The 17,884-nt window shown below is 34.1% G+C and overlaps 1 protein-coding gene across 2 annotated transcripts in view; it reads right to left on the reverse strand.

Annotated features, from left to right (window-relative positions):
- The window catches only part of TUSC3 (tumor suppressor candidate 3), a 107,969-nt gene that overhangs the window by 58,164 nt on the left and 31,921 nt on the right, over window positions 1-17,884 (reverse strand). For both annotated transcript variants that reach the window (XM_064418066.1, XM_064418067.1), the window contains 4 exons: window positions 11,606-11,775; window positions 3,888-4,005; window positions 1,831-1,971; window positions 1,173-1,313 (listed from right to left, as the gene is read on the reverse strand). In XM_064418066.1, the coding sequence (XP_064274136.1) occupies window positions 1,173-1,313; window positions 1,831-1,971; window positions 3,888-4,005; window positions 11,606-11,775 (570 nt within the window). The remainder of the gene's footprint in view (window positions 1-1,172; window positions 1,314-1,830; window positions 1,972-3,887; window positions 4,006-11,605; window positions 11,776-17,884) is intronic.

Here is a 17,884-nt window from a genome sequence, read left to right on the forward strand (position 1 = left end):
CCTAGATGAGAAATAAAACATAAATGCTGATGTAGAAACAAAACTTATATTCCATATAAAATCCTAGCCACGTCCTTTCAAGAAAGTTAATTCATATTGATACAAGTTGAGGAAAAGTTTTTTAAAATGATCACAGGAATAAATAATTATTTAAATGGCAAAAGAATAAAAGCTTTGTTTATACTGCAAAAAACACGTGGATGAATTTCTAAAAAGTAGTGTTCTCCATTGACATAACTACTAGTACAGTAAAATACTGGATTGGGCTCAATAATTACAGACACTATTCTAGTGTTGAAACCCATGCTTCTGATGCCATGTCCCTGAAAATTAAGCCTTTGATGCTTCTCCTAAGATTTTTCCTCTTCTTTTGGTCACAACCATATCAGAGAAATGTGCTTGTTGATGAATCTTAAGAATATCTACCATCCCTGAATACTATTTCCTGTTTAAAACTGAGCTAAGTTGCACTCCCACATTTTTCATCAGTCTACTCAGTTATTTGAAAACCACCATGTAAATAAACACATTATTAAGCAAATTCAAGCTTCATTCATTATTTATGGTTTTGAGGATTTAGTTGACTAATATTTCAAACACACTTGGCTAGATCTAGTCTCTCCTCAGAGCTAATACTAAAATCATCCTATACTCATTTAGGTCCACAGTAGAATATTAAGGTCAGTACTACTGAAACCAGTTTTGAAAAAAATTCCTTCTTTTTCTTTGTTTCTCAGATATTTTATCACTGTCTTAAAAACATATAAGCCTTTGTTTTTTTCTCAGACTTTCATTACTCTAAAGTGATATAGTCTGACATCAACATCTATGCTAAAGCAATCGACATTTTGGATTTTATCAAAGAAGGGCAAGTTGAACCATAGCCATAAACATCAGTAACCATTGTTGGAAATATTTTCACGCTAAAGTTCAAATAAAAAACTGCAGCTATAATAGAATTTGCTAATTTTCATTGCACCACTCATAGTAACTGATATTTACTTCTTACGAAAATTAGACCCAAAATCTGGATTAAGAATCTTTTCCTGACAGTATCATTCTGAACAATGTACTCATTCAATGGTTTTAAATTTACCCTGTAAATAATGAAAAAAATATAAGCTAAGATGAGAAATTAATAAAAAACATATTAGTAAGGAAAATCTGCATACCAGAGCTGCCATGGCCCAGCCAGTTTTGTTATAGATGAACTCTAGATTATTTCTTCGCAGATATAACAAGCCACCAACAAGAGATACCAGAAGAGCCAGTGCAATTGTACCAGAATAGTTAGGAGGCCTGAACACTCTAATCTGGAAGGAAAAATGCAAATACAGACTGTAAAAAATGCTTACATATAGATCATCTTCCACATAAACATAATAGAGTACCTGAAATCTGGCTTCAGATACTATAATAAGAAAAAATAGTACTTTCTTTAATGAGCACATACTATGAAAAATGTTCATGTTTCTTTGGAACTGTGCAACTCTGAAACATTATTGCTTCAACAGATTTGCAGGTTTTGTCTGAACTAAAAGCAGCTACCTTCGAATCTAAGTGTTTTGTACATAGTTTTGTAAAGCACATTTTATTTATTAACAACTAATTATTACTGCTTGTTTTTATCCAGAATTAGATTATAACAAAGCAAGAATGGAATATAATCTGCAGAAATTCTCACAAGTACCAAAAATGTTATTTTTAATGTGTTGTAGAACCCTCACTTGACATAGAAAGTTATTAAGGAAAGATGGAATTTATCGTCAACCTGTCTCAAACCACAAAGATACATTTTCCTTCAACTTTTAAAATTGCTGAAAGACTTACATGAACATCTGTTCTGTCAGCTATCCATTTAGCTAGCTGTTCAGCTGCAAATCCGATTCTCTGCAGGTCAAATGTGTCAGCTCTCTTGGGTTTACCCTTCGGAGGAAAATGCATGAAAGTCGGAGCAGAGTTCATATTCAGCTACAAAACCAGGAAAAACAGCAGGAAAAAAATTATTAACCTTATCCCCAAAATATAACACCATAATAGCCTCTATAACACAAATCTAATTAGCATAAAAATATCACTAGGCTCCATACATTACATTTTTTTTATATATTCACATATACAGTCCTCCAAAAAGAGTGCTGACAATATTCCTTCCAGTAGATTTTTCAGGATGTTTAATTATTTAGAATGTTTCACCCACAAGTTTTCTATATGAGTATCTTATGCTTTAAAGTTCTCACACACTGTAAGACTGTTTCTGTAATTAGTAAAACAGAGACCCTGCACCCAACCAATCTATTAAAGTATATTAAGCTATAATTCTAAGGGAGCAAAATAGTTTGACATTGTTTGGCTAGAAGAGACTAACCATTAGTGACTAGGTTTTTTGAATCGAAAAAGGACTGAATAACTAGCTTAAACTAAATAACTTGACCTAGAAGTCACTGTTAATTCATGTGTTGATGCCACTGGAACAGTATATATATATATATTACAGTATATTAAAAAATCCTCAAAAGTGATAAAAAAATAGATCTACATATACATTTGCTATTTGAAATTTTGACTTCAGCTTTGCAAGGTAATATAGGAAAATGTAATTTCACTACATAAAATTCCTCTGTATTCAGGCCATCTCAGAAATCATAAAATAAAGCACTAGAAAAAATGAAAATTAACATAAACAAAATCAGAGGTAATAATTAAAGGTGATGCAATATGGAGCTTTTTATATAAAGAAGTAATTTTTTTTAATTCCTGAAAAATGAAGTTCACACCACATTAGCAAAACTTTATATTGAATCAAGTACAAAGCTCAATTTGTCAATAGAAATTGCCAGCTATTAAAATATTTTCAATGTAAGCAAAAAAAAATAGCCCTCTTCTTTACTGAAATGATTTGGAAATAAAAAATATCCCAAGAAAGGCTAAGACACATGTTGTGAAATGGTTAAATAAAATTTTTTATAAGATGAAGAAACATTCAGACATTGTATAGAGTTTGGAGGTAGCTGATCTGGAACTGCTTTGTCATTTCTCTATAAACATGGCAAAAGCTGCAAAAGTCACATTACTTTTTTACACAATGCATTCTAATATTTCAACTTAAAGTAAAAATATCAAATAATCATATTATTTACACTTTTTAAAGTAAGTATTTAAAATGACATATTAATCTTTTACCCTGAACAATTTAAGGCACACACTTCACCAGAAGGCATTTAAAATATACAGATACCTTAAAAGTTTTTCACTCCTCCTATTCTGCACTTTCAGCTTCAACAATGGACAAATATCAAAGATAAGCATGTCAGTATTTAGTATTCATTTTCAAGAGATGCCTTTTTCCTTGATTTCTCAATGTCACAGCAGACCTTAAACTATTTTCCAACTTTTACTCTTCATAGCCCACAAATAAAATGTAATACAGTATTTCCTCTTTTCCCTGAAGAATTTCCAGACTAAATATCACTGAAGTTGAAGAATATTGTATTACACAAAAGCAATTAAAAGGCTCTTTTACTAAAGAGCTTTTTTTCCCTAAAGAGAAAATAAAGGAAATCTTTAAATGAAAATGTTACTTAGAATGCGTTTAATTCTAAAAAATGGCCTAAACAATTGCTTAGAAAAAAAGTTGCTTGTATATATACATATAATAGAATCTATAAACAAAGATTATAAACTACACTTGGAAAATACTAGAAGTGGTTATCAGTAGAGTCTGTCTTCACTGATGTCACAGAAACTGCTGTGATTTTAACCAGGAGGAAATTGTATACAAAACAGGGGTACACACCTACAAACAGAAACTAATTTATCTTGTATTATTTGAGAAATTGACATGTAATTCTAAAAATTAACAATGCTTTACAGTATTCAACATTTACCTGCTGAAAAACATCTGCCCCTTCATCATAATCCACTATTGTGAAAAACAGTTTGTTTGAAAAAGCAGATGAATAGCGCCATGAATTAGCCAGCACTTGATATTCCTCATTAGCTTGCCTGTTAAGGAAAAGAAACAAATGTATATCCATATGCCATTAATTTGTCAAAAATATCCTATAATCAGCTCCAACCGTTAGATGAATAACATTTGCAGTATCATTCTCAACATCCATACTATCAAATAAAATGTTTCAGTGTCTCATGCAACTTTCTGTTTCAAACTTGTCACCTCCAAAATTAGAAATGTGTTATGTTAAACTATACAAGTGAAATCCCAAGATGATGTTAAGAAAAAGTAATGTTTTCCATATTTAAAGTCTCAGTAAATAGGACTGGTCTGAGTTGCAAGTATCAAATATATCTGCTACCAGGACCATGTAAGGATATGCTTACGTGGCCCTTGAGTGTGCTATCAGGATATACTTGCTAGAAATAGCTATACAAAAGGAATTCTGAGACTAGCAGACAAATAACACACAGCAGTGAAAGCAGTATGTTCCTAAAATAGCAGAGCCATAGGAGAGCCAGATAAACTGCTAAGCACCGGGGAAAAGATCCTAATGGAATAAAAAGTAGGCCTGTAAGCAGTATAACAAACTCCAGACTATTTCTCTAAAAGTCATTTTAAATGTGCTAATTTTCTACAACATATAATCTTTTCTATCAGTACTAGAAGGTGATTTGCTACTAAATATCCTTGTAAATAAAATAACCAAACAAAAACCAACCCACCAACCAACAAATCCACCAAAAAAACCAAAGAGAACACAAAATAAGCAACTTTGCTCTGACTTTACTAAGGGGAAGCGAAAGACAAAGGGAATTCCAGGACAATAATACTAGCGATGACATCCTCTAAACACACAGTGCCATAAAACCACAGGTTATTCCACAGGACAAATCTATACCAACAAAAATTCAGGGTGAAAAACCCCCATAACAAAGGAATGCTTGCAGTACTTTCTGATTTAGACAGACTTTGCTAATTTCTATGCTACTGTTTAATCACATCCAGTGTGGAGTCCAAACCAGTGTTTTATCACTTGACAACTCAGCTTTGCATATGATAAGATTCTGAAGTAGTATAAATGTGTTCTGCAGCTTTTCTCAAAAAGCGTTTCTAGAAAAACAGTTCTATGTGTTTCATGGTGCAGAACACTATTTAAAAGCTGTAAATGCAAAAATCTGTTTGCTGCAAGAGAAATTCTGCACTAAGCATATATAAGAAAGAGCAAAGAAAGGGAAGACAATTACAGGATCACAGATATTGTAAGACCTTCCCCATTTCTCCATAACAGATCAACTTTAGACATGAAATATATTACATACAAACTCCAGCAGAGTTGTGTAGTATTAAGAAATCTACTGTACATTAAAAAAAACCAACATAAAATGCCAAGAGTTAAAGTGAAAATTGATGATCTCTTACTCCCACAAAGAATTACATAACATGAAGCACAATAAAGCTCAACTTTCACTCTTACTACCGGACCCAGTAAAATTTATTACTTAACATCCTTAGTCAATGGGCAGTTTGCAATTAAAAAAGAAAATAATCAATTTGGGCATTAGATTGGTTACTCTGAGAAACAGATATTATCACTAAGCAGACTAACATTCATTTTCATCCTGAAGAGGGCAGTCAGACAACATCAAAGGATTGCTGCAAAATCTTAAGCAATATCTGTAGTGCACTCTTCTCTTAAACGTGCTATATTTAAGCTGAACCATTTTTATTATAAAAACAAGAAGAAAATCAGTTCATCTTGATGCCACCATTCTTCTTTATCTACCTTTCACTTGTGATGAAACAGTATTTCTGGGAAATTTAGATACTCCACTTATGGCACCACTATTTGAGATGTCTCTTGTTCCCATTGATCTCCATGTATTTTGCATCTTTAAACTATTTTGAATTAATGGGTAACATTTAAAGCATTATTCTGCAAAAGGCTGCATTTTTGTAATAGACTCAAAGCACAATTTCATCCTCTCACTGAAAATAGCAAATCATTCTATGAAGCATACTCATAGAAGCTCTTAAAGGGTGAGGAAAAGAGTGAAACAAGGAGCAGCAGGAATACAAAGTTAAAGAATTACCACGCACACATAACTGAAGATCATCCTACACACCTCTATATCACTTCCAATTGAAAAATTCTGGATAGAAAAACATTAGTAACTTTTTGTAGCACTGGTTTATTCCTTTTCAGACACATTAACAGTAAAAACATAAGCACTTGTATGAAAAAATTCAGTCTTCAAGTATTAGTTATTAACTTGACAGTGTCAACTGTCAAGTTTTTATCTACCTATCTCTATAATTAGTTCACACCCATTCTATCAGCTTGTTTCTAGGAAGCAATGTTAATTATACAAAATTACTAGAATAAATTATGTGAAAATCTATAAAGGTATAAGAGCAAAGAACTACACTTGGTCTGAACTCAACAGAACATAATGTTAGCATTGCTCGTTTGCTTGACAGGATTTTTTAATAGATGGAGAAGATTTTAATGCTACTGCTGCTATAGTCACCTCTTCAGAATTTCATCATAATAGCAACACAGGAGCTAGCAACAAAAACAGTAATATTGACCAGCTAGCAGAAAATAGTAGCCAGATCAAAAGGGAATGCTACTATTAGATTTAGTCAGGAAATTCAATACACTGGAAAGTAAGCTGCTAAGCAAATGCTCTACAGAAATTCTTCCATTATGCAAGAGGTGCTCATGAAATATTAAAAGTTTTATTTAAAAAGATTAATTATGTGTGTGTCTATAGCAGTTAATCAGATTTGTATAACTTGAGCTATATTTAATGAGATTAATTTTATTCTATTGGTCTGACATTACAGTAAGGAAAACAGAAACTGAATATTAGGAAAAGAATAAAAGAGTATGGAATTATTTGAGACAGAAAGTAGTAAAGCATTATTTTCTGGCACACTATGTACAGTACTTAAAAATGTACAGTTGGCACAGAATGTACTACCAGGTTACTTACACATTCTTATCCATCTGTTTAAAGTAAGCTGTGATCAGTGCTGCAATATACTTCCAATACAACTTCTGGCTTTTATTTGCAATGGTGCTCCCCAAGCTGAAGGAACAAGGGGCTAAATGCATATGTTAACAACTTGTTGGTGTCAAGAAGGCAAAAAATTCAGAATGCTTACTTGATTTTGCTTAGGATGACTCATGTCTGGATGAAAAGCACTGAAAAATCTACAAACATGTCCAGAAAATTCACTTAATGCAACAGAGAGTATAAACACTCATTGAAAACCACACAGGTTTTGCAATCAAGGTATCTATAAAAGGAGAAAGCAAGCTAAAATCTGTGCTATTCTATTTACAGCATCCCATGAAATTTTCAATATTCTCCAGATGAAAAGAAGCTATGAGGCCCTCTTCTGTAGAAGTTGCAAAGAAAAAGAATAAAAAATTGTGATCTCAGGAAGAATAAGGAGTCCGTTATGATCCAAGTACAAAATTACTGCCTTGTTAAGCAGGACTCATCAATACTTCTATCAAGGTCCTGAAGTGCACAGGAAAAGCAATTGCAGAACTTTCAACAGCTTGTTCCAAATTTCCTGTTCCTTCATTGAACAAAAGGTCTCACTACATTTAAAAGACCTGTCAACGATTTTCTCACTATCTGCTCTTTATCAGCTAGCAAAAAACTAAAAGACATTGGATCCTGTTTCTTCTTTCTGATGATGCTCCTTGATGGCCACAATTCTTCTTGCTGTTGATCTACTCTTGCATCAGCTACTTGTCATCTGAGAATTTTTTTTAAGCAGGGAAACCCACAAAATTATTTTCTTTTTTTTTTCAGAATTAAAAAACCTCCTCTTGGAGGTCTCATTAATATGGTAGATGCTAATAAAAGTATTTGGAATCTCTTCTCATGTATTTTTCCATTTCCTTCTCATCTTTTCAAGGAACACTATGAAAAAAACCAACACAAAACATGCATCTTTTTGTTGATGGGCTTCAGCTGTTGCGGAAAAGCTCAAATGATCAGTCTCATTCCTCTGACCCAGATATCCCTCTCTAAATGAAAATACCCCAGCAATTAATTTGAAAAATGAGCCAGACAAAACTGTGAACTGTTTGATAACAAACAAAACACCTCTTGTATGCACCTGTATTCAAAGCAGAGATGGTTACTTCTGCCAGTCAGATAAAAGAAGCAGAACTAAAATACCTCATATAATGTGTTTATGGAGTGGTCAGATGGTACAGCAACAAACAAAAAAGGAGCTAATTATAACAATGGAAGATGCAGAGGAGCAGTCAGCATCAGCAGGCTTGAACTAAGGCCCTTTTGTAGATGAAAATCAAAACACTAATAATCAAGTGAGGCAGGGGAGGTCACTGAATTCTGGCTGGTAAAACGTGCTGATCACTTTGGAAAAATGTAGTGATAATAAAATGAGGGAGCAGATTGCAAGATGCAAGCAGATGAAAGGCACAGAATATGGCAGCAAATTTTCCCCCAAAAACGCATTCAAGTTAGTCCAATAGTTACTATTTGCTTGTATGCAATACAAAGTACAGGCTGAGGAACAGTCCCTCCATCTCTGTGAAGATATTCCTGTCAGAGTAAATGTGCTTTTTTCTCCTTACATATATAAGTAATTTTTTTCAGTAGTGTGACTGATGTTGGTAAAAGAGATAAACTATCTAGTTGAGTGAAGACCTAAGGACAAAGGGAAAGAGGAAGCTAGTCTTACATCCTGAGGAGTCGCTATTTAGAGTGAGATTATTTCTTACTGTTCATCCAAACTGATTCATCATCACAGTGCATCAAAGGGCCTTTCAGTATCTACTTCCACTGTACTGTTGAAGAATATATACACCAAGAACAGCAGTAACAGGTAAATCAATTAAAACTAACTAAGTTTAATTTCCTGGAACGAGAACAGTTTAATCAAACACATTTCCAAATATGCATGGAAAAAACCCCATCCTAAGCCATTAGAAACACATTCCACCCCTGTTCAGGAGCCCACTGAATATTAATCAGTTATTCCTACTTCATTTCCTAACACCAGCTATGTTATATTGAACTTAAATAACTGGGACAACAGAAAAACTGACATTTATGCTACCACTAACACAGTTGTAAAGGCATTAGACATATTTCAACACTCTTTTAGATCAGAAAACTGGAACTTGCTTCTTTGTCCACAAAGCTGAATGAAAGAGTTCTGCTTTAGAATAAAGACAAAATTTCCTTGAAAAAGGATCTAGAAGTGTGACTCAGGGCTCTACTAATACATATACATAGCTGCTGGTTTTCAGAAATCTTCATGTGTAAGGACTAGATTGATTCAGATAGGATTGACTGAAAGGATATTTTCTACATACAAAAGCTTTATCTAAATATCTAGTGTTCCAAAGACTTCTTTGTAAGCAGTATTTTAACACTAAGTTGATATGATTTCCATACACTTTCACAAATCATTTGATTTGTGTGACTGATGTTGTAACATCCTCCTTGCTGCACAGAGAAAATCCTCAGATTGTCTCAGAGACAAATTTGGCCAGCTTTCCACATGTATCATAGACAAAATACAGAAGTGTCAAATCTACCACACCAAAAGGAAAACTTTTTTTTTAAAGCTTTGTGGTGCATAAACAACGATGCTCCATTTTTAGAGAGGAAAAAAGTTCTCACTCTTGTGACAAAGTTACTCAAAGATTTCAGACTAGGTACTTCTTCATATTTGAAATATGACATTGTTTTTTTTCTTTCAATTTTGACTAGTAGCAGTTAACTTAAATCTTGAACAAGAGCATCTTCACAGAACATTACAGATTAAGTTAAAAAATCAATTTAGCCTTTAGGCAAAGTGGCTAGTGAACAGCTAACCGTCAAATAATGCATGTGTTTCAGTTCTATATATCCTTTCAGTGCTCCTGTCCATTAATTAACCACTGATTTTAAAATGTCAATTTTCCTGATAATGGTTTTATGTTCAGTATGATCAAGCTCATTAAATTCCTTTTATTTCACATGAACAAGTGGATCACAACTTCACATTTATTTAAACAAACCCCACTGAAAGTAGTATGCTGATTTTTCCTTCATTTTATGCTTAAAGATTCTCAGTTGCTTCTGTACAAAATATCTTGTCTGGTCTTTCCTAAGATGAAGCTTATAAGCTCTTTCCAGCACAGTAAACAACATACAGTTGCAAACAAAATAAACTTCCTTAATAACAGCAATATTTATGTTGTTTAACATGCCCTACAAAAGACCTATATGTAGAACACAGAAAAAATTTGCCACGACCATTATAATGACAAATACAATGACCCTTATAAAGCTGAACTTGGTGCATCTCCTGTAGCTTTACCCACTGGGTAAATAAGGAATGATATGAAATAATATGGTAAACTCTCCTGTATCATCTCCTGAAGCTGAACTCTGGAAACATAAAGAAGAAACAACAAAGTTGTTTCAAAGAAACTACTGAACAAAAAATTAACTTCACATAAGAATGTTGGACAATTTCTGTATCTAATCCTTCAGCTTCACAGTTCATATATGGAGGGTGAAGTGGAAACATAATGTATATACTCTTCCTCAAAACTGACCTCAATGACAGGAAAGTCATATATAAAAAAAACCAAAAATCTAATAAAAAACATAGACAATTACAGACACCCAAGTTGAAGTATCACTTGTAAATGTCACATTCCAACACATCAGAAATATAACACACTGCTACATTTACCAACTTCGCATATAGTTAAAATAAATGTATTTTAAAAAAAAGAAATAATATTACCTCATATACAGCCTACGTTTTTCATAGCCTTACAAAATATTTTGCTGCCTATTTAAATGGTGTTTAGAGCTCCCTGCTCAATAATCCCATTTATTGCTAAACACAGTAATTTCTAATGCATATTTTGGCTAAAGAAGGTTTTATTAGCATGGTTTCTGATTTAGTGAGGTAATTAAGTGCATGACTACCTTTCAGCCCTATTTCCCTATCATTAGTCATTTTTGGATTAACTTATTGCACTAGGAACTTGCAGAAAGAGATCTTGAACTTAGAAGACTACTAGAGGCACTCTAATACATATTCAGAATGGAGCCACCAGAACACACCAAACGGCTGTGACAGACAGTATTCCACAATACCTATGACCTCATGGGAAAACGTGCTAGCACGTAAGAACTGTTCAAAGCTGTGAAATCAGAGGGTAAGATATCTTCACGAGCACCTTGTTCATCTCTTAAGAGAGAACTGAAGAAATCAGTTCTTGACTGAAGAAATCAATCAAGTGCCACATTATTAAATGGTAATGAATCACTTTTGTCACAAAATGTCTTTAGCAAGATCATGGTTAGCTGATAATAAAATAAAGCTGACTTCTTAAAGAGAAAGTCTTCCTCAGCTGTGTACATTTTATTCAACTGCAATTTAAAAATGAAAACCTGGACGAATTCTAAAATGTGACACATATATGAAATGCAGTTTTAATGATGCTGTAACAGGCACACAAGCCTGTTGACTAGAGAGCATCTATCCCACACAAAGAACACCCCTACTTGGCATACTGCACATTGATTCCAACACTCACTTGAAAACTAAGGTAAGGAAGATGAGAACGGTCACTAAGGTATAAATTACCTGCAAACAGAGCACTGCCGCTGTGGCTGGAGAGCAGTGAACATCACTATCACAGAGTAGTTACGAGGTGGAGCCTTCACAAATCTTCGGAATTTATCTCCATTCATGCGGATGACTGAACGCCTTGAGCTCCACTCCATCAGCTGTTCCACTTTCTCAGCCAGAAGATTCTGTAATTGAGGACAAGCATGATGAATGTTAAAGTTTAAAATTTAAGCACTTTGTATCTATATTCTGCCTTTGCAGCCTCCAAACTCCTCTGGACTCAAGATGGAAGTTATATATAGCTGTATGTAGCAGAGTTGAGCTAATAGCATAATTTAGTCTTTCATGTAGTCAATGGGACTTTAAGTATTTAAAAGAATAACTCAGTGTGGTCTTAAACAAAAGAATACATAAAATCAAACAGGTTGCTACCAAAGACAAAGAAGTAGAGTAAGGATCACTGCCTAACTGGAAGTTAGCAGTACAGCGATCATTTAATTTCCATTTTAAAAATTGAAGTTTTGTAAAACACAGCCTTATGCCATACTTATTCTATTTAGTAAAAATCACAGCAGGATATTGTCAGTCACTTGAGTATAAAGATGAAAGAAAAATGTACCTACAAAGAGAGAGAAATAGTTACTATTTAGAATTTCTTACAAATGTATCATACTAAATTTAAATTTATGCAAGTTTTATATTTTGCTAGAGACAAGACTGCGTTGTCATATAAACTCATCTGGATACATTCCATTACAAGATCAATGTTTTAAACTGATCTCAAGACTGAGAAGCACAAAATATTTTGATTGAACTACCATTGTATAAGAAAAATCTGCTTGTGTGTTGTCTTTTGCTTGAAAGCATTCCATCACACAAATGATTTAAAAGCACACTATGAGACATACTAAAAGACAGATCTCTTTATCTACCTAATCCTATGAAAGTCTATTTAGGGTTTTGGGTTTTCTTTTATCAAGTAAACCTGATTCCACACATGCTCAGCAGAAAGTGTTTAGTTTCCTAAGTTACCTAAGTTCAGCAAGGTTGTAGTGACCATGCTGTAGTGGATTGCTGCATACAGCATATCAAGATTAATGCATCTATCTTGGTTTAAGTCTTCAGCTCCCTGCTCACTGGCCCTGTGGAAGCTGCCTTTATCAAATAAAAACTAAAAAAGGAGTGTAGGAAACTGGAATATTCCAACTCAGAAGCTAAGTGCTGAGAGAAAGTGAGAAGGACAGACAGTCAGGAACAGAAAGGGAGGACGACATACCAAACAAAGAGGAAACTAACTTCAGAAAACTTGAAGATGCAAGAACTCTGTTAAAATACACATAAATTAGTGAAAGGGTCAGTCTCCACTGGGGAGGGATTGAACAAAATAGCTTTAAAAAACTACTGAAATAGGGACACCCTCAGAAAAGATAGCCCGATGACAGGTAAAAGCCAAACACTGTAAGAACAACTGAGCACAGAGACAAGGCGGCTATTCTAAGAGTTTTTAAAAAATCTGAATAGAGTAAAAAAAATAGGTAATCTAGTAACATTTTGACAAATCAGTAATGCTATGAATGAGAGTAGAGATAGATATATGAGGGGAAGGAAGGAAGGAAGGAAGGAAGGAAGGAAGGAAGGAAGGAAGGAAGGAAGGAAGGAAGGAAGGAAGGAAGGAAGGAAGGAAGGAAGGAAGGAAGGAAGGAAGGAAGGAAGGAAGGAAGGAAGGAAGGAAGGAAGGAAGGAAGGAAGGAAGGAAGGAAGGAAGGAAGGAAGGAAGGAAGGAAGGAAGGAAGGAAGGAAGGAAGGAAGGAAGGAAGGAAGGAAGGAAGGAAGGAAGGAAGGAAGGAAGGAAGGAAGGAAGGAAGGAAGGAAGGAAGGAAGGAAGGAAGGAAGGAAGGAAGGAAGGAAGGAAGGAAGGAAGGAAGGAAGGAAGGAAGGAAGGAAGGAAGGAAGGAAGGAAGGAAGGAAGGAAGGAAGGAAGGAAGGACCTGCAAGGATAAAGAAAAATTATATTTTGCCCATCACAACTTCCACCTTCAAAATTATCAGAGCCCCTTAGGGGCTGTGCCCCCTAGGCACAGGTCACCAGAAGGCCTGAGTCCAAAAGAAACTTTGATGAGTACGGATCATGAACAGTTGTGAAATACCTGCATCTACTTGTCCCTACAATAAAAAAAATCCTTTAGGTTTTTGTTCCTGTTCTCAGAATTTAGCTGGTATTTGTAATCATGAATGTGAAGGAGAGATTATAATACTCTGTTTATCATGAGAATATCAATGATTCAATTAAAATTATAATTTTTCTTCTTCTAAAAGAAATATGTTTCCAGTGGGTTTGCCTTAAGACGATATTATCTAAGTTCTTTTCTTTAAAAAGAATCATAAAGCAAATTACACAAAAACGAAGCTTACACATTTCTAAGATTTTCTTCAATTAGCAGTGTCAGGATTAAATCTTTGTTCACTTCAAAAGATTCACTCGTTTTGCATCAGGCACTCCAGTCAGTAATGCACAATAAAATATGAGGAGCTAAAAAGGATGGGAACTAGTATACCCAAAAGCTTTAATTATTCAAGCAAAAAGATAAACCAAGGAGAACTAATAAAAAGATGTAACTTTTATATTAACGGAGGAATGATGCATAATATCCTACTTGGTACAGAAAAACAAGTACTTTTCAGATTAGGCCTTATTCAAAGAAAAGAAACCCATGAAATATCATTAAGGGTATGAAAGCAAAAGCATGATCTTGACAGAAAGAAAAAAAAAAACTGAGAGGGAAAAAATCCAGCTCTATTAGTACTACATAATTTGCTTCTATAAAATACAGTTATATAGCAGAATCTTACTCAGAGAAGTCCCAATTGTAGTTTTACTTGGAAGCCAGTTGCCAATAAAAATTAGTCTTAATTTCTTTAGATTCAGCCATGTGTAACGTCACCTTTACATAGCTCTTGTGCACTATTCGCTATAATGTTCTCAACTACTTTTATTTTATGTTGTTGTTTGGTTTTTCCTATAAGCACAAGTAAAAAGCTAGTAACTGCATTATATATGTGTACTACACTAGGTAAAATCAAGCTAATATTTCAGGAGTGTAGTCATTAGGTACAATGTATACACTTGCTTCACTACATTCTGAAGAAACCTATTTTTTTCATATAGAAAGTTATGAAATAGACTGCAGATAGTGGGCTACCTCCTAAAACATTCTGCTATAGGCTACACTTCTCTTGGGTAACTGACTGCACTTCAATATCCTACCAATATTTTGTATGCTCAATTTCAGAAGATGTCTTTTTCAGAGTAATTAATAGAAGAGACCTTGGGACTGACATCTCTAGAATTCAGTGCAGTCGTTATGACTTGTAAATATTTAGAAATAGATGAAGGTCTGATATTAGTTTTGTCATTTACAAAATATTTTCACAATATATGCTTCTGAGTAAGTTAGCAACCTTTTCCTCATTTCATTTAAAAATGAAATTGAAGAAATAAATCTGAGAAATAAAAGTTTGCATTTTAACCATGCATTTAACTTTAAAGCTGAGTCTTAAGGAAATATGGCACACTTGAAAATTCCAAATGTCTAATTAGCTTTGGATCTAAAAGGCACCCACCTAACAGACACTTGTTAGGTGTGTTAACACTCAGAAAATTGGTCATTGTGTTAACAGGCAGGGGGCAGGGCAAAGTGTGTTTTATATATACTGAAGCCATCAGATCAGCCTTAAGGATTTCATAATTCATAATCTAATTTGGATATTTCTGTAAGAATTTATTTTTTTTTTAAGATAGAAGTGTAGAAAACAGAAAAACATACTGTTGAATAAAAGCATGAGCTCTATGTCAGTCAAAAATTTTCTCCTGTGCAAAAGAAGTGTTGAAAAGTGAAGAAAAATTGACAAAAAAACATGTAGAACAAAAAGGCAAAATTTTTCATATTACCCTTAGAAAAATAATCTACTAATATCCTAGAAAGCACTGCTAGAAAAGATGATGGTCTATCCCAATTGTTCTTGCTGTGAAGAAGATGCTGAAACCAAACATATTTTCTTTCACCCTTTACTGTCCAACTATACAATCCATATGTACAACTGTCACCAAATTGAATTCCCATTAGGATTCTAGACACTTACAAATTTTATTAACTTGCCTCTTTCGACCCCCTGGGTCAAGTCTTCTGCCAGAGAAAATCTAGAGGTAGGAGAGAATAGCTAAATCTAACAAAACACATATTGTGATGACAGACACAATAACTGTTACTCAATCCAGAAAACAAGGGACACTACCTCATTTTAACTCCAGATTTTCAATTTTCTTCTCCTTTCTATAGTCTCTGCAAGTAAAGACTCTGCATATATTTAAGTCTATTCATTTACAGAATTCTTCTAAGCACTTACTAGATTTATATTGATAACTGAAAGGGGTTTAGTTGAAACACAAGGGGAAAAACACCCAAAACCCAAAGAAACAAATACCAAAAAACCCAAACCCTAAGTATGAGAAAGGAAATTCTTTCTGTAAAAAGAAAACTCTGGGTGTGATGTTCCAAGTAGCTACAAAAGGATAAACAGATAAGTCTGTAACAGCACAGAGAACACTAAATGAATGAATGAAGAAGTAGCCATGTATCATTTATTTATTTTCATTAGCTGATGACACAAGCATAATACAAGAACATGTATGACCTATGTGTGCAAACAAAATGAATGCTAATTTCTGTAAACAAACAGAACTACAACATTACTTGCTGCTCCTACACTATTTTGTCGCAAGTGAAAATATATAGCACATCAACATTTTTACAAAATTAAATAACACTTAAAAATCTGAGAAAATCCAAAATCCAGGAATTTTATTATACAAGTAAAGCTGTTAATTTTTTAGAAAATGGAATTACTTCACAAAGCCAATTGTCTTTGCTCTTGAAATAGTGACAGTCTGGTATCTTTTCCTCAGTCCTGTTAAGCAGATGAGCACTCCCCACTGAAATAAAAGCTGCTTGGGAAAACAATTCTAAAAAATTCCTCTTTTATCCCTAAGGCTAGTAGATGATTTTTCCATTTGCATTTTTCCCTATTATTGAGATATGAAGAAATCAAAAGAAAAAAGGTAAATTTCATCTATTATAGATCTTGGGTTCCAGTGATGTGATGAAACAACCAAGCTACCTGTCAAAAAGCTAAGTGTGACAAGTTATGAAACTAAATATGCCAGTAGGCCAAGCTTTTGGCACCTGCACCTGAAGCAATTCCCGATTAGGGACTGCTTCCCAGTGATTCCCCATATCTCCTCTCTGCTTCTTGACCCGATAGAGGCTGACATCTACAAGCCTTCCCTTTCATACTCTGTGACTAGCAGGTTAGCTACTGAAAACACAGCTTTACTTATTCATTCTCCCAAAACACAGTGCCTACTAGACAAAGCATAAACAAGAAGAATCACTTTGTATACACATGTGTTGCCTCACTTGACTTTTAATCTTTCTTGGCCAGATTTTCTAAATTTCATTTGGTCCAAATAAGACTCTGTTGTGGGCAGGGAATACCAAACACCAGAAAACAAAATACCATACATATTTTCCTAAGTACTGCTTGCTCTGTCTGTCCAGTGGATGTCCCTGATATTTTCAAGATTTCTTCTTTAGACTGCCTTTCATTTACTTTGCCTTCTGTTAGAATAACGTGGCAGAGGTAACCTAAGGCATAAGGGGCTATTGGAAAAAAAAGCAAATAACTAAGTCCTAATGATATTACTCAATGATATTACTTTGAGTGTTCAAATTAGACTCTTTCCCTTTGAAAAATACCAGCTCTAACATTTTAGATATTTCAGGTTTGATAAGAGGTTTCAGGTTTTTCTGATGTAATAGGGTCCTGAGTACTGCTCAATATGTGAACCTGGAAGACTAAGACCCCAGCTCTAGAAGGATTGGGTCAGAAGCAGTAACATGAGATACCTATACTAGGAAAAGCATAAATTAGCCAGGGACTCAATCTACTAAGAAGGCTGAAGCATTGTTTATTACCGAGCCATTCCCCTTTCCTGATAAATTCCAATTCACTCCAGTACCTCAAATTTCAGTTTCTGTAGTAAAATAAAGATTAATTAATTAAGGATTTGATACTACACTTGCTAATGGAGATGAGCTAACTACAGATGTTAAGTATTTCTGAAATGATGTTGCAAATTAAAAAAAAAAATAGGATGTCTTGACTTCCATATTTCCTTTATGTGTATTTTACCAACACTAGCTAAGGAAGATTGAAAAACCACCCTTGATGGAAATT

This window comes from Passer domesticus, chromosome 4 (genome assembly GCF_036417665.1).
Source record: "Passer domesticus isolate bPasDom1 chromosome 4, bPasDom1.hap1, whole genome shotgun sequence".
Taxonomy (NCBI): domain Eukaryota; kingdom Metazoa; phylum Chordata; class Aves; order Passeriformes; family Passeridae; genus Passer; species Passer domesticus.